Source organism: Mustela lutreola, chromosome 11, assembly GCF_030435805.1.
Source record: "Mustela lutreola isolate mMusLut2 chromosome 11, mMusLut2.pri, whole genome shotgun sequence".
NCBI lineage: Eukaryota > Metazoa > Chordata > Mammalia > Carnivora > Mustelidae > Mustela > Mustela lutreola.
The window spans coordinates 622,204-639,737 of NC_081300.1; the positions used below are offsets into that span (position 1 = coordinate 622,204).

The 17,534-nt window shown below is 62.9% G+C and overlaps 1 protein-coding gene across 9 annotated transcripts in view; it reads right to left on the reverse strand.

Annotated features, from left to right (window-relative positions):
• NFATC1 (nuclear factor of activated T cells 1) overlaps positions 1-17,534 on the reverse strand; it is a 93,110-nt gene that overhangs the window by 66,609 nt on the left and 8,967 nt on the right. For all 9 annotated transcript variants that reach the window (XM_059138662.1, XM_059138666.1, XM_059138665.1 and 6 more), the window contains 2 exons: positions 12,230-13,322; positions 381-540 (listed from right to left, as the gene is read on the reverse strand). In XM_059138662.1, coding sequence (XP_058994645.1) covers positions 381-540; positions 12,230-13,322 — 1,253 coding nt within the window. The remainder of the gene's footprint in view (positions 1-380; positions 541-12,229; positions 13,323-17,534) is intronic.

The following is a 17,534-nucleotide window of genomic DNA, read 5'->3' on the forward strand; positions in this document are numbered from 1 at the left end:
CCAGCCTGCCCCAGGGGAGACGAGGGACAGGCAGTGTCGTGCGGACGCGGCAACAGCACACCCTCAGCCGCCCACACGAGGCCCAGGCCACGGCCCCACCGACCACGGCCTGGCACGTGGACTGCCCCCTGCGGGCTTTGGGACTCACTGGAGAGGCTTCCCGTTTTCACACAAAGCTAAGGGTCGGTGACGGCAGCTATGGGGTCCCCGCACTCCGCCACCACGCACAGAGAAGCACAGACCACGGGGGCCCACGCCGCAGAGCTCACGCGCCTGGCTGAGAACGGGAGAAGCCACGCCGGCTGCTGCCATGGGGGCCACTCCAGCCGCTGCTCCTACCTCTGGGCTCGGGCGCGTCCCCCAGGGAAAGACCCCGGTACCTGCACGCTGGGGTGTCCTCCAGCCGATGCCTTCACGGCCCCCCGGCTCCCCTCCGTCTCGTAGTGGGCTCTGTGGTGGGGCTTGGGCTGCACCTCGATCCTCAGCTCGTAGGGTCCCGAGCGCGACGGCAGCTGCCAGTCTAGGGCCGGGAGTGACGGGCTGAAAGGGAACACACAGGGCGTTACAAAGCACGCCGAGCGCGGCCCAGGACCACACCCCGTTAACGTCCCCGTCAGCGAGGACAAGGTAGAGCCACCGGCTACGGGAGGATGATGACGCCACAGCCCGTCTGGTCTTCCGGACGACGTTCTGGAGCAAGAGGGAAACACCCTCCACGCATGACCCTTCCCTCGTGGTAACAAGGCTAATTATGAACCTCCTTGTCAGACGGGTTCCAGAACTGAAGACCTTTCCCAAACCACCAAAGAGCGAGCCTGTCCTGAGAGCCGGGAGCCCGGCCCCAATGCCCCCGCGGGCAGGACCTCAGGGTCTGGACTCGGCTGGTCCTTTCTTCTCGGTGTGACCACAGCCCCTCAGGCTCACAATCCATGCACGACACAGGACCATTCTAGTCAAGACCACAAGGACACGGGGAAACCACGGCGCCGCACACTGTCACCTGTGCGAGCTGGTTCGTCGTCCTGGCTCTGGGGAGGGGACAGGGAGGGTGTGTGGCAGGTGCCAGGGCCTGTGTGCCGAGCCCGCAGGAAGCACAGTGGCGCAGACGATGAACGTGAGATTTTGCAAAAGGAGGCGCCCGGCCACTTGCACCCAGGTCCTGCTCTCCCTACAGAGGAGGCCTCTGGGCCTCACCCTGTAAACCGGTCACGGTCGGCCATAAGGAGCTGCAGACGGCGATGTCCCCACAGGACCAGGGTCTGGCCCAGAGGCCGCCTCTCCCCCCAGAGCCCGTGTCTACGCCTGCCATGCCCATTCTGATTCGGTTTCAATGAGATGAAACCTGAGGCCCGGAATCTGGTTGGCATATTTCTCACTGTGTAGACAAACCTCAGGGATCCCTAGAGCAACTGACCCAGCGCTGCGACCAATTAAAAGTGGGACAAAGACACGTGTGTGTGGAGAACCCGCATCTGCCCAGGACAGGGCCGAGGTCCACGGGAAACACCAGGGTCCTGAGCGACTCACGGAGCCGCCAAACGGGACTTCCTGACAACGGGAAAGTCACGGTGCGGCCGCAGGCATTTCCCAGACGCGGTATCGGCCACTCGCCTGACTTCCAGGGACACCTGCACGCGGAAGGAGAAGGGCCTCGGGAGCCTCGGGAGGGGGCGCGGCGGTCAGAGACCAGGCACAGGGACGCCTGACCGCGGCCAGTCAGAGCGCCCCCGGCCCCTGGCCCAGCTGCAAATCTCACGCACGCTGTCCGCCTCGGCCAAGACTGCCCGCTGTCCACGGCAAAGACAGAAAAGCTTAGGTCCATCCACCTCCTGAGAGAGAAAGAGCCGAAGGGAGGGTGGCAACCAGTCCCGAAAGTTTGGGTGACGGGCACGTGCCGTGAACACGACAGAGGATGACGTCCGCGGCGCTGACGGGCTCTCGGGCCTCGGACGGAGTCTGCACACCCTGTGTGTGGCCCGACGGGGCAGTGACAGGCGATGGAAGCGGCGGTTCGAGTGAATTCAGCGGCTGAGAGGCGAGGCCTGAGCCTGGAGAGACGGGGGGACCCCACAGCCTCGGCCCCGCGTCCCCCCCCGAGGAGCATCTGTAGATGCTGCGGTCTCAGCCCAGCTCCGGGCTTCCTGCCGAGCATCCCGGAGGGGTGCGTACCCGGAGCCCCTGCAGGTGACGTGGCTCTTCCAGAAGCTACACGGTCAGCGCGATCAGGAAACCTCAGGCCGCAGACCACGGGCGCTGTCTGCAGTGGCCCACGTGTGCCCACTCCTGCGTCTCCACAGCTGGGAGCGCGTGCGTGAGCCTTCTCACGGGGAAAGGGACACATTGTGACAAAACGACACGGAGGACTGGATACCCCGGCTTTTCTTTAAACTAAAGACGTCTCCAGCATCTGAGCGTTTAGTTAAAATGACACGACATCACGACACCCGTCCCGCTGTCACTGATCAGCACCGCGCCGGCCGCTGTGAGAGGGGAAGGTCCCGAGTGCGGTCTGGGCCGCCCTCCTGGTCCCTGCTGTAGCCCAGACGCAGGCTCCATCCAAGAGGCTTCACACTCGAGGCTCCCCACATGTCTGCAGACGGCGGCCGGGGACGCTGGGGCCCCTGGTGACCTCGCGGATGCCACTTCTCCGTAGGTGCGAGCCGCGGGAGCAAGACCACCCCCTGACTTTGGCAATGCCTCCAAAGTGCCATGAAACCTCCGGCCCGGCCCCAAGAGCTGGCTCCCGCCCGACTGACCGCCAGCGTCCTTAGGGTCACCCGCCGCCACAGACCGTACTCACCCTTCCCGGCCCACTGGGCATGCGAGTCTCACAGGTAACGATTTATGCTTTCTCGGGCAGTGGGACGTGGTCTTGGGAACTCCGTGTGAAACACTAACTCACAGCACGCGACCCAGGAAGAGCACTCGGTGGGGCGACAGGAGCCGGCTGAACTGCCTTAACTTGAGGCACCAACGCATCTTGTCCCCAAAGCCAACGGGTCCAGGTGCAGCCGCCGGGCCTGGCGCAGAGGGGCCTCTGGGAGGTGTGCAGCCACGAAGGTGCACGTCCCATGGACACACTCCCGGGTTTTCTTCTAGAAGCATCTGTTCTAGGAAAAGCCGAGCAGCCCCTACAAGCCACATGGTTTCCCCGAATTCTGGAATGGCTCACGCCCATAAGAAGACGACCATGACGCCGCCTCGCTCAGCAGCACGGAAGGTTACTGAGGAGCAAAGCAGAGACCCAAGAGCCCTCTTGTCCCCCAGAACCCACCAGGGTCCAGGCACTCACACGGCAGACGGGCTTGGGGATGGCCGCTGAGGGGAGCTCGGCAACTTTCTGCGAATCTGGATTTCTTACAAATCCCAGAGTTTTGGAAATGCCTGTTCCTGTGGCCTGGCCGGCTCGGGGGATCTTTGGTTGTGAGATCGAGCCCCAGCCAGAGTCTGCAGTCAGCACGGGAGGGTCCTTCTGCCTCCACCCCCGCCCCCAAATAATAGAAGAAATAAATTGATTTTTAAAATCCTCATCCTCGTGCTTGGGAAACAGAAGTTCAAGCCCTGTGCCCGTTACTACTGTCACCGCCCCCAGAAGAGGCCACTGAGCTAGGGTCGCCCATGGGCCCCTGCCTCCCACCCTGAGTCAGTCCTGAGGGCCTGCGGGGTGCGGCTCCAGACAAGGCATCACTCCCCACCTGGGGTAGGGGCTCCCGCGCCAGCCGCCCACCCCCCCCTTCCGCAGGGAGTTCTGGGCCCTGCAGGTGGGGGACCCGGCTGACCCTGCCCCGTGTGCTGGGGCGCCCCGTGGAGCAGCACAAGGGGAGCGGGTCACAGTCTCCCCGGCGCCTCTTCTGTGCGTGGGTGAGGCCTCCTGTGGGGAGAAGGGGCCCCGCACTCCCAGTCTGAATCAGCCCTGCCCGCAGAGCCGCTGCCACAGCCCATTTCCCACGAGAAAAGCCTTTCAACTTTTACTGAACCTCTGTGTTCCCTCCGCATAGGAAAGCACGACCTCGACACCAACGTGCTGTGATCTGCAGTAGAGAACACCTAGCGTTCCGCCCCGGAGCGGCTGTCCCGGTGCCCCGCAAGGCCCCCCGTGTGCCACCGCGGGCTGCCTGCTCCATGCCTCGCCCGGACGCTGAACTCAACGCCCTTCTGGCCGACCCTCCTGGGCGCTCCGTGACCAGCTCGTAGGCAAAGCCAGACGCCGCGCGGTGACTGCGGTTCCCTCCAGCGTTTCTGAGTGGGGGGACCCAGCACCCTAGGGGCCCGGCCACTGCGAGAAACGCTGAGCCATGGGCAACCGTCTGCACCTGGAGCCCCAAACCAGTGTGATCTGACGACACCGGCCCAGGCTCGGCCGCCCTGGCCAGCAGCCGGGAGACCGTGGCTAACGGGGCCGAGGCAGGACTTAACGATTTACACCATCTCAACAGGGACCACGGGCGCCCGAGCGGGACACCAGACGTCTGCCTCCAGAGGGAAGTGCACACGCCATTTTGCCAAAACCTGAGGCCAGAATTCCGGCAAACACCCAGATTCAGCACCAACTAGAAAAAACAAATCAAAACAGGGCTTCCCAGGACAGACGAGCACGGCAAGCAACACCACAGGGGCAGCTGTGGGACTCCTGCCCGGGTAGGGGGCCTGATGGCTCACGCTCCCGTGACTCTAAACACGAGTCCCCAGTTTGAAAGACAAGCAGCGCGTCTGTCCGCGCGACAACAGCGGGACGGCAAGGCCGTGTGCTGAGACAGCGGGGGTGGGGGGCGGACAAGTGCCGTGAGTCAGGGGACCCTGTGCTGAGTGTTGCCCACGGTTTTCTGCAGTAGGAAGCGGAGTGTGGTTGTCACGGACGGGGCAAAGCGAACATCTCGGCCGCTGCAGCTGACTGGGCCGGGGGCTGCCGGGGCTCACTCTGCTTCTCATTTTCCTAGAATTTCAGTGTCTACGGCCGAGAACGTTACTTGGAGAGCTGGAAACACAACCCGGTCTCCAAGGCCCTGCTTCCTCCTGCTCCTCGCCGGCCTGGTGAGGAGCCCAGTCTGGAAAGCGCCTAGAGCCGCGGCGCCTGACGGCCCTCCTGGATTCCCTGGGGTGCCATGGCCCCGGGGTCCGAAAACTGTGCACAAGTCAGCTGGTCCGGAATCTCGGGGCAAGCTCTCCTGCCCCCCGCTGGAGCCCAGAGGCGAGGCGAGCCTTCTGCCTCAACAATTTGAGTAAAATCCCTTCACTTCTGAAGTTTCCAAGCCCTCAGGCCCACACAGACTCATCACTCAGAGGAAAGCTATAAAGGCTTTCATGAGTCCTATTTTCCTGAAGTAGCCGAGACTGTAAACTGGGCAGACTCAGACCCGCCCAGAGGGAGGACATTAGAAACCGAAGGAAAGTGATGTTATCAGAGTAGCACCACCGTCTTCTCAGCTTGGAGGCCAGAGGCCTGCTCACTGCTCCTTGTTTGTTTTGGTTTCCCTCTCCTTTTGAACAGGGGTTATCACGGGTTCTCAGGCCCTCAGGCAGGGGCTCTGGGCACAGAGGCTGCGGGGCAGGGGTGTGCCTGGACCACACAGGAGCGTGGCCTGAGCCCACCCACCTCCAACCCCAGCTCTGGGCTGAGAAAGTGCCTCCCACACACAGGAGGTCGACCTTCCTGGAGCCCGGCCCCGAGTCCTGTCCTGAGGGGACAGGTGGGTCCGCCCAGGACAAGTCCTTGGCCAACAACCCAGAAGCAGTTCCCGGGGCCGCGGCAGGCACCCTCCCTGGGCTCACCCTCCCCGCGGGGCCCACCCTCCAGGACGCCTCCCTCCCGCCTTCCCCCAGAACGGCCGAGGGAGGAGCAGACTCTCCCTTCAGTGAAGGGGCGGCCGGGCCAGGAGTGGGGAACAGACCTCCCGGAGGACGTCCCTCCCAGGAGCCCTGGAAACTCTTGGATTCTCTGGGCTGTCGCCTCACTCACAGCCCCCTCTGCTCTGCCACCAAAGGTGACACTGAGCAGGACCTAGGACAGGCCGACAGCAGGGAACACGGCAGCCAGGAGGAGGCAGGAAAGGCCCACGGAGGCCAGGGAGGCCGTCCTCCGCAGGCTCCCGAGTGACAAGGGGAGACCCTGCAGCCGGCGGTCATTCCCCCCCCCAGCCCCCAGCCCTCTCCGTGGCCAGTGACCCGTCCTGGGATAGCATGACCCTGCCAGGAGGCCTCTGGCCCTGCATGCCCCTCCCCGGGCCCCATGTGCAGGCTCAGAAGCGGGGAGCCCAGAGAGGCCCTGTCGGTCTTCCCCCAGCTCCCGGAGGCCCGGCCAGGCCCGTGTCTGTCCCGTCACCAGTGCAACTCATAATCAGCCACAAACCGAGAGCACGGGGAGAGAGGACAGCACGGCCTCGGCGCAGGGACAGTTCTGACGACTCAGCGGTCCCTCGGTGTCCTGCTTTCAGGGCCCCCATCCGGGCAAGGAGACCTCCAAGGAGGCAGAGGCCGTCATCCCGCTCTGGGACCCCCACGGCACCCTCGCTCAGCACCTCTACTGCAAGGACACGTCTCCGAGCCACCATGACCCCGTGACCCCCATCCGCGTCCCGCCTGCGGGCTGCCCTGCGCCCAGACAGGTGGGGGTGGGCTTCCCGTCCACACCTCCGGGCCGCGGCCCGCCGCACCTCTGCCCTCCAGAGACACGGACCCCTCCTCTCCCCATACACAGATCTCCAAACCCAGATGGTCCCTACCTTCACCTGGGCGGGCGACTCGGTGAGACACAGAGAAGGAGCCTTTGTCCAGGAGCCCAGACACAGTCGGAGCTGCCGAGAGGGAGCCGGCGGCCGGGGGGGGGGTTCCAGCCTCACCGGAGAGAGGGGGCCTCTGCGTCCAAACCTCATTCCTGCCTCGCCGCGTGCCCGCCCCCTGCCCCCAGACTGTGGACGCGGCAGGGGTGGGGGCGTTCAGGGAGGAGCACGGCGGGCACAGGCATGACGGAGCGAGACGGCGGACTGGGCCTGTGGGGGACGGCGTTCCGGCCGTCCCTGTGATGTGCCACAGCCCTCAGCTCCCGGGGCAGATGCCTGCGCGCCCCCAACGGTCCCCCCGGGCTTCGAGCGCTGCCAGTACCCTTTGGCAGATGGCACCCTCCAGATTGCTTGCAGAAGCCGAGAAATCTGGAATCTGCAAGTTCCCGCAGGACGGGGCGCGAAGGAGGCGTAAAGCCTGCAGAGCGGCTCCAAGACAGCGGCCCGGTAATGCTCCGGTCACTCAGTCCCCTCCGCTCCAACAGGGCACCCACTGCATAGCCCAGATGGCTCGGATGCTGGGCTCTGAGACTGCGGGGCTCGGGGCCTGTGCTGGCCATCGAGCTCCTCCCCCTCGAGGAACACGCTGCCTTCCCTGGCACCAAGCTCCTTGGCCCCCACATCCAGGCCCCTGGGGAGGGATATGCGAGGCTCTCAGGCCCTGGTGCTCACCCCTGACAGCGCCGCAGGGCTCTGAGCTGGGAGCAGCGCACCGGTCGCAGCAAACCTGCCCCACGGACAGCCATAGTCACCGTGGACAGTGATGCCAGGAGAAAACCGGCGTTTTCCAGCGGCGTGCGGCCCCTCTGCACATGACCACACCCCATGTTATCCTACTGACCAGTTACAGGCTCTGGCCACAGCCCGCTTCGACTTACAAGCCCCAGAGAGTAGCTGGACCATCTGCCTCGGCGGCCTGCAAAGCCACCACTGGACAGAGCTGCAGAGCCCCTGCGCCTCCCTGACCCCAAGGGCGGGAAAGGCTGTGCACGGTTCCACGCTTCTCAGCTCTGCGCGTGCTTCTGCGCTCCCGAGGGGAAGCTGCTCTGGGGCTGGAGGGAGTCAGTGCCGCCCCCAGTGGGGTGGAGAGGCACCCGGATGCCTGGGCCCTTGCAGCACTGAGCCAAACACGCTGGGACACGCGGGGCTCGGGGCACACACCCTCTCAGGACACCTGTCCCAGCAGCCCATGTGGGGGCGGCATGCGGACCCCACACCTGCTGCGTGAGAAGGTGGACCTGAGGCAAGTTGCTTTCTTTACTGAAAACCAGCCCAATCCTGTGACTCGAACCCCAGCTCCCAGACGACGGCTCAGAACAATTTATAGACGAACAAACCCCGGCACGATCTGTAAACGCGCTCCGTGTAAACACCCAGGAAACACGGGCAAGCAAGTCCCCCACTTCGCGTGGCAGGTCTGGTCTGCAACAAGGACAGTCCGTCCCCCGACGCGGCGTGACCCCCGGGGCTGACGCTTGGCAGCGCACACGCGGTGGGGGTGGGGGGTGCACGACCCCTCACACACACTTTCCTCAGAGCAGAAATGATTTCTGACTTGTCTGTGGTCAGGGACAGCATCTCCGGGTCCTCCCTCCCAGCCAGGTCTCCTCACGGTCTGCGAAACCTCGGTGTGGGGCACACGTGACACTCCAGGGATGTGGGACGCCGAGCACAGCCCGGCCTCCCGTGAGCAGGACAGCGGCACCTCCCGTGCTCCGAGTTTCTGCAGAACCACCCGCGGCTCACGTCTCAGTGGTTTGACTTCAAAATCCAACCGGGGAGCCATAAAGATCCAAACTATTTCTCCGCTCCAGGAGCACACGAGTACCTGAGTTCCTCTCTCCTCTTGTGCCATGAACACACACTCGCGACATCCCATCAAGAGCAGAAGGAAGGGGGGCACCTGGGTGGCTCTGCCTTCAGCTCAGGTCATGATCCCAGGGTCCTGGGATCAAGCCCCGCATCGGGCTCTCTGCTTAGCAGGGAGCCTGCTTCTTCCTCTCTCTCTCTCTGCCTGCCTCTCTCTGCTTACTTGTGTTTTCTGTCTGTCAAATAAATAAACAAAATTAAAAAAAAAAAAAAAAGCAGAAGGAAGGGCCACATCCTGGGAAAGGCCCCGGAGAGGTCGGGCAGACGCTCCCCAGCCTCCTACCCGTGGCTGGCGTCCACGAACCGGATGCAGACCCCAGGCTCATCTCAAGCTGGGAGTCAGGACTCACCGCAAGGAACCTTCTCAGGGCGTCAGCTGTGAACTCTGAGAAACCAGAAGGAAGTTCCTCCGAAGACTGAACGTCGCCCAAGGCTCTGAAAAGCTGCTCAGAGCTCAGACCTCTCACATCACGCCTTCCGTGGCAAGCGGTGCACACGCGGCCCTCCCCAGCCCCGCCCTGCACACGTGGTTCTCCCCGGCACCGACCCCACCCCCAGCACCCCCACCTCTGCACACACACCAGCGGCCCCAGCAGGGTATCAAGGCTGACCTGTGAAGCTGGTTGTTCCCACTGGCAACCTCATCCCAGAGACCCTCTCCTCTGAGCAAACTTAAAACAGCTAACAATTCTGGGTTTTCGGGGGGTGGGGGGACTCTAGCAGGTCATTGCGATTTCTGTGCCTCTCCCAAGTTTTAAGAACAGATATGTCATTCTGTTAAACTCTACAAGAAATTTAAACTATAAAACTACAAAGTTATGTCAAATACTATTGTTAGCTTCACCGACATAACTTCATCAAAGGCAGGAGGAAGGGTCGTCTGTGACTGCTGCGGGCCTATCAGAACGCTCTGCAGGGGGGTGGGGGTGTCAGCATAAAGGCTGTTTGGAGAAAGAAACCCCACAGCCAGGTAAAAGACCCCAAAGCACCCAAAGTCCTTGGGAAAGGCTAGTGCAGCACACTTTTCATTAAAAAGCTCCTTTTCCTGGCAGGACAAAGTTAAAGCCACACGCAGTGACAGGAAAGGCAGACGGGTGGCAAATCATCCGTTCCAGATTCTAGAACCGTGCAAAACGCGGCCCTGGGGCTACACCGGGGAGACCCTGCTGACCTCCTCGGAGCAGGCGGGAGTGTGACAGGAAGTCTGGCCGGGCCACCCTCGCCTGTGGGGACAACGCCCTGACCTCTTGTTTGACCCTGGCCCCAGCTGCCCCGGGGCGCCAGCTGACAGGACCTGCGGGAACAGAACAGGGACCAGGAAACACATTTCCATGTGGAACCAAAACAGGGGGAAAGGTTAGCTTCCCACCTCCTGAGGGGAGCTGGGGGCCTCCACGGGTTTTGTTTGCTGGCTGAGCTCACGGGAATGTCGGGCGCCCGCTCCCCCCACCTGACCCCACCAGGGAGCATCTGCCCCCGGGGAACATGCGATCCCTGCTGGAGGTCCGAACACAAGGGCGGCGGCGCATGTCCCGACTGCGCAGTCAGACTCGGCAGGTCTGCACCCATGGTGACCTGCCCAGAGCCCTGATCCCCGCAGACACCCCCCGGCCCAGTGAGCCTCCGGAGAGCAGGCAGCGGGCCGCGGTCAGAGGCACCCTGCCGTCCTCAAGCAGATGCGATGCCGGCTGTTCTGGGCCGAACTCCATCCCCCAAGACTCAGGCCTCAGGGTCCTCACCCCGGGACCTCAGAACGTGGCCGTGTTTGGACACAGGTCACATTCTTGTGCGGTCACTGGGTGGGTCCTGGTCCAGTGGCTGGCGTCCTCATAAACTGGCGACATGTGGGCACAGACATGAGCACAGAAGAGGCGTAGCCGTCTGAGCCTCAGAAGAGCTGCTCCCTGCTGGCGCCCGAACCTCTGACCCCAGAAAACCAACGTGTGTTGTGAAGCCACTGGCCAGTGGCGCTGTGACCACAGCCCGAGCACAGACCAACACACGGAGCTGAGCGACATGGCCACACGGCCCTGTGCCTTGGAGACCAGACCACCTGCAGTCCTGACCGCAGGATCTAGAGAGGGCCCCAGAGTCACGAGACTGTGGCCTTCATGGTCCATGAAAACGCAGGCGGTGGTGAACCGCACCATGCGAGCCCGGTGTCGAGCTAGTTAGCTTCGAAATAATCTTATTTTTACTTAATAATTATAGAGAGAATACAGTGGGCATAACCTGTCCTTAAATTTTTTTAAGCGCCTCCAAAACAGGTTTTTAAAAATTCCCATGTCGTGCATTAAAGCCCGGTGCCGAGATACGCTTGTTCGATGAGACCTGTGCGCACGTTGGGGTAGAAACGTGGACACATCTAACACCAGTCAGGAGAAATCAGGGGAAGCCGTGCCTCCTCGTTTTGTCTTGACTGGCGCCTCGTCTACACCACACGCCACTAGAAAGGAGGCACTGACCGTCTCAGTGTCCTAGGGACTGTCTGTGTCCTGCTGGGGTTTTGCCACAGACTTTCAGAAGGTGCAGCTGGGCTTGCCCGGAACCTACAGCTCAATGACCCCCCTGCAGCCGCAGCCGGGTCCCAGGCCCTTGCCCTGACACGGCTCTCAGCAGAGCCGCCCACACGCACAACCGCGTCACTCTGCTGGCTGGCCTTCCTCACCGCAGGGTGCGCGCTGCTGGAACCCGCGGGCCCCGCTCCCCGGAACTGCTTCCAGAAGGCCCTCCAGCAGAAGAGCGACGGGGAACGCGACGGCGGAGCCCAGGATGCCGGGCCCCACGCGAGCAGCTGTGCTTCCCGGGGAGGGGGGCACACCCGCGAGTGAGGCGCGTGTTCGTGCCTGATAAAAATCCCAGAGCAGAAAGCATTCTGCCAGGGGTCATTAGCGGCCCACCTGTCGGGAAAGCAGTTTAGTTAAAAATAAAAACGGCGGCCGAGTGAGTGGGCCCAGCGGAGGGACGGCCGCCTGCGCGCCGCCAGGAAGAAAGTCAACAACCTGGGCGGCTGCGCTGGGAGCACCGCTGAGCATCTCGTCGCCAGACTGCCAGGGAGCGGGCGCCTGTCTCCTGGGACCCGGCACGGCGTGGTGCTGCCGGCTGCGGGGAGCGGGCCCTGCCGCTCTGGGGAGCCGCCGAGCCGAGCCCCATCTGCACGCTCCCGCGGCAGCCGTTAGGAGGGAGGAGGAAGCGGGTGCGGCGGAGGCTGACACGCAAGCAGGAAAGCGTCATTTGGTTTTAGTAAAAGAAAAAACAACTCGAAACAGCGAGTGCACGGAGGTGCCGGTCTCTGTTGGGGACAGGCCTGTCCCCACCGGGATTCTCCCACTGCAGCCCGACCCCCCGCCCTGGGAACACGGCCTGAGGAGGGCCTGGGACCTTGAAGGAGGCTATTCTGTGAGGACGAGGCCTTCCGGGGGTCCTCGTGGGAAGGGGGCTTGGACGCAGACACAGGCAGGTGGTGGGGCGCCGGGCGCCCGCGGGGACAGACGGCGTCTCCACAGCCAGAGCAGGCGAGGCCTGCCCCCGGACCCCCGCCCCCGGGCCCCCACCCCCGGACCCAAGAAACCGGCCGCGCTCACCTGCCGTAGGCTGTCGGGGACCGGGGCCGGGCCCACTGGTAGGGGTGCTGCGGCACCGACAGGTACTGGTCACAGAAGGCGCCCTTCCGGACGTGCTGGAAGGACGGGTACTCCTCGGGCAGGAACTCGGCCGTGGGCGGCGTGGTCCCCAGGTCCTCGCCGGCCGGCTCCACCTTGAGCGCCACCGAGGGACAGTGGTCCGGGGTGGTCTTGCGCGCCTTCACGGGGACGCCGTCCAGCTCCAGGCTGCCGTCGGTGCTGAGGGCGTTGATGGCGGCCACGATGGCCGAGCTGGTGTACTGGGTGCTGTTGCCCAGCCACGTGTCGTCGGTGACGCTGACCCGCGGCGAGCTGCGCGGGGACGGCGTGGGCGACCGGTGCGGCGAGCAGGACGGCTGCCGGCCGTTGAGGCCGTACTTCCTCTTGTTGCAGGGGGACGGGGGCCGGGACGTGCGGGCCCCCAGCCAGCTCTCCTCCGTGACGCTCGTGCGGGGCGAGGTGGAGGGTGAGTGCCGGGGGGAGCCGAGCAAGCCGCAGGCCCCCAGGCCGCGCGGGAAGCCCTCCTCGGGGTCCGTGGTCTTGGGGGACACACAGGGCGACTGCCACGGGGACGTCTGTGGGGACGCGTAGGGGTACGAGAAGTTGGACTCGTAGGACGAGGCCTCGGAGTTGCAGCTGCGGGAGGACAGGCTGCTGGCGGGGCTCAGGCAGGAGGGGTCCCGGTAGGCCTCCAGGTTGGGCAGACTCAGGGTGGCCGTGGAGGGAGGCCGCCTGGAGCCGGGAAGGATGTCTTCCACCTCCACGTCGTGGAAACACTGGTTGTTGCCGTGGTGCAGCCCCATGTACGACGTGATCTCGATGCGGGGGCTCTCCAGGGCGGGGGCCCCATTGGGCCTGACGTGGCCGGAGGAGAGGAAGTAGCTCGAGGGCCCGCTGTCCACGGCACCCCCATAGCCCGGGGGCTGACCGGCCGCGGTGGCCGGCACGCCCGGGGCCGAGATCTGCAGGTCGTGGCCTGGAGCCGGCAGCGAGGGCTGAGCCGAGCCGGGAAGCAGAGCGGAGCTGACGCCAGGGGAGGCATAGCTATAGTGCTCTAGAAAGGGGACAGAGAAGAGACGGCGTGAGGGGCCGGTCATCAGAAAACACGCCCACAGCCTGGCGAGCCTGTCGGCACCGCACAGGCCCGGGGCTGTACCCCAGGACACAGCGGTGAGCCGCCACTCAGCTCGCACTGCTCCGAGGGCCCCCTCCGGGCCCACGAGGCCCAGACCCATCCTCCCTTCTCTGCTCTCCAGCACAAGGGCACCCACGGCCCTTCCCAGCACCCTCAGGCTTCTGCCGGCTTCCCTGGGCCCACGGGCCCTGCCTTTACAGGGCCGCCCCTCCTTCTTCCCTCTCCGGAAGCTGCCTTCCCCGGCCACCTCCCAGGTTTCGGTCCCCAACCCACAGCCCGCGGCGTCCTGCTGGCTCCCGTCTTCCTCAACACCCAGCGTCATCTCAATCGACCCCTTCACCAGAGGGCGAGCTCCGTGCGGGCGGGAACCTCTGCCTGCCCTGTCCTCTTTGCTTCCTGGCTGTCTCTGGAGCCTAAGACTGTGCCTGGCACAGAAAATGTCCCCATATGTTAAACAGACGGATGGGTGGGTGGTGGCTGGGTGGGTTTTAGCTACAGGAACCTGAACATTTAAAGAGACTTAACAAGCTAATCACCGTCAAGGTGCCTTAACCAGTAGCCATAGAGACCGCTCAGGGATCAGGAAGCAATACAGATGCCCGGATCTCTCCCGCGTAAATTCTGACGGCAGCTCGTGGCCTAAAAACCCATGTTTAAAGTAAAAAAAGCAGAGGACATTGATGCACAGCTAGATTGAAGAATCATTATGTATTAATTATAACCTCAATACACTATATTTTGAAAATCATTACTAGTGTAATTAGTAATTTTTAACAGAAAAACCACATTTCTGGATTTCCTATTTGAAAAGACATTTTATGACATCTTGTACCTGGTTACCGCGCACCTAGAGGGGAGCGTTCCAAGCCTCTAAATAATAGAAGCGCCCAGGAAACCGGACACGGGCCTGGGTTAGCACTCATCCCTGAAGGCACGCGGTCCTGGGCAGGGCCCCCTTCTGTGGGGCTGGGGAGCAGAGACTCACGAGGGACCAACCGCGGGACATCAAGGGTCTGGGAGAACTGGTCCAAACCGCACCGCGGACAGACAGAAACAGTCTGCCCCGAACGGAGGGGCGTCTACATCTCCTGTTACTTCTTTCCAGGAGGAGCCTGGCCACTCCCTGCGGCAACCAGGCTCTCACCTTCCCTGCTATCAAGAAGTTCTTGCTTCTGCTGCTCGGAAAGCCCCCAGGGAAACCTGTCTGCTATTCCCTAAATGGCCTTTCCTCCTCCAGGCCCCTCACAGGGGGCCCCGGGAACACACAAAGGCCCGCCCCCTTGCCAAGAGGGCACCAGATACCAGATACCAGGGTCCCTGCCAAAATGCCCTGAGGGGAGAGCCCTGCTCAGGAAGAGGGAGCAGACCAGAAGCTTCCTGGGACCAAACGGGGTCCCGTCAGGACCACTGTGCCTGGACGAGACCGCGCTCTCACACACCCAGCCGCGAGCTGCCCACCTCCCGTCGCGGTCCCCCCTCTGCTCCCACTGACCGCAGGGCGCACAGGGTCCCTGACACGGGGCATGAGAGAAGGCCCCGGGGCCGCCTTCCTGAGACCCTGCCCCATGTTTGCTGGATCGTGGCGGCCCCAACACAGACACCGCCACCTGAAGTTTAAAACGACAGTCCTTGCAAAAATCAAACAAGGAGGTAAAAACCCAGGAAAGATGCTTCACAGAGAACGTTCCTCAGGAAGAGGTGGCCTGGGGGCCACCGGCATCACCAGGGTGCATGGCCTTCCACACCACACCTGCCAGACTGCGGCCCAGTGGCCTGGTGGGGTGTCGTCCAGGAGGACCCAGAGGGACCTGGGCAGAGGGGGGTCGCGGGGGGCCATCCCCGTAGAAGGCAGGCTGGTCCACGGACGGTCTGCCCGGCACACAGGACCCGTCAGGAGCGCAGGGGTGTGAACGCCAGGCAGCGCTCCCTCCGTGAAGCCGTTGGGGAGACTCCATCCACCAGGCGGCTCCTTTCCCGCGTGAGCGCGTCCTGCACAGCTTTGCCTGTACCAGACACAACGCACTTCCACACCCAAGCGCATCTCCACACGCTGCGTTTGCGCACAAGCACACACGTGCGTCCGGGCCCGGCTCACACACACCCGCAGGCGTCCACAGTCTGCAGCGCAGGAGCCACAGGCCAAGCTGACAACCGAGCTCACCGAGGGACCGACACTGATGGTGTTAGTAAAGCCAGTGTGAGTTCGTTTTACACACTTATAGGGCAGGGTCTCAGAACGCAGATGTCCACAGTAACTTTACGATGTCCAACATGCAGTTGAGCCTGAGTTACAGGGACCGTGTCCCCCTCCGTCCTGGCATGTGGCTCATGACCGGCACAGACTCCTGCCCTCTGGGCCACCGCATGTGCCGGGACACCTCGATTACGTGCCGGCACAGGCCGGACACACACCCCTTTGTGGCCGTCACCCGTCCCTGGCACCTGGGAGCATGTGGGTCCTACCCCAGCCCCTCCTGCTCTGTGTCTGCCCCCGACGCACCACCGGGCCGCCCCTCCTCTGGGCTGGCCACGCGCACTTTCTGGGCTCCACCCAGAGAGAACCGCGGTGCCGCCCTGCCGTGCTGTCGGCTCCCCTTTGGCTGTCGGGGTGGATGACGGTGGGGGGCGCCCGAGGAGCCACAGGCACAAGGGGCTGTGCCTTCCCGGAGGTCTCCGAGCAGCAGCTGGGAGTGGCCCCCGGCCTGCTCCCTGAGCACCTCTGACCTCCAGGTGCCACCATCCCAGCCACAGGGAAAACCCTGCCAGACCCTCCCAGACGGAGGAGGCCCCCAGGCCCTGGCCCGCCCCGACTGGTGTGCACACGCTTCCTGTGGGCCCGCGTTCGAGCGCTCGTCCCTGCGTGGGGGTGAGGACCTGGGACCCGGGAAGAACGTGTTTCCCGTTAGAGAGAAACCCGCAAGTACGGGCGGGCAGAGCGTGCGGCGTGAGGGTGGTGGACAGTTCTAGACATCATGTTTGAGACGACAAACGTGTGTCATGAAGCCACGCCCGTGAGGAATCTGTGAGGCCCCTGGGATGGGTTCCCGGGCCTCCCCAGCCCCCGGACTCTCCCAGCTTGTCTGGGCCTCCAAGGAGGTTTCATGGACCAGGCCCCGCATTTCCTGCCCCAGTGAAAACAGTGCTATGCGCGTCTGCAATTTATTTTAGAGACGGGCGCCTCGCTGGCCCAGTGCAATGCTGACCTCGGGACTGTGATTCTGAGCCCACACTGGGAGTAAAGACTAGTTAAAAAATTAACTTAGAAGAGAAAGAGAAAGAGAGAGCGCACTAACTTTGTTGGCAGGAAGGTGATCCCAAGATTTAAAAAACAAATCTACCATCAGCAGAGCAGGTCTGGGGGCCTCCTCACCAGCCTGTCGGACTCAGCCCCTGCTCCTGGACGCCTGGAGCTCGAGGCTTGAACCGCCCAGGGCGCGGGGCGGGGGGACTTGGGGTTCTGGAGAAACAGCGGAGTGAGGCGGGTCTGCCCGGCATGTGTGTGAGCCGTCTCCTCTTAGGGTCCGGAAGACAAGGGCTGTAGCACAGGAATGGCCCCCCCAACTCCCAGAATACCCTAAGAGGGCCTTCAGGTAACCCAGTCTGTCAGTAACCATAAGTCAATGAGAAAAGAAAAAACATAAATCTTTTGTTTTAAAAAAAAGAGTCACCTAAAGCGTGACTTTTCCTTAATTAAACAAATTACAAAATGGAAGGCTTCCATGCCCGAGGTTCATTACGAATGCTCAGAGAGTTGGGGGCTGCTGGGTAATAAAGGTCCCTCTTCTAGAACAAACACATAAGCAGGGGGAGGTGCCAGCTCACCCCCGGGCCCTGGGTGCGGCTCTCCCTGCCCCGCACTCCCCTGTCCTGCCTGCTTTCCTCACCGCCACACCGAATTCAAATCCCAACGGTTTCACTCTTCAAAAGACTACATTTACCGGCAATGAAGATATTTCCAGCAACTTTCTTAACAATCCCACAATATTCAGGCTGATTCAGGTCCCATCAAGACCCAGTAAAGCTCCCATTAGGGTCGCTTTCTGCCTCGTGTTCAGAACCTGGCTTGGGCCAAGGACCGTCCGTGAAAGGACTGTGCAGGTGAGCGCGGGAGAAACAGCCCGGTTCAAGCAA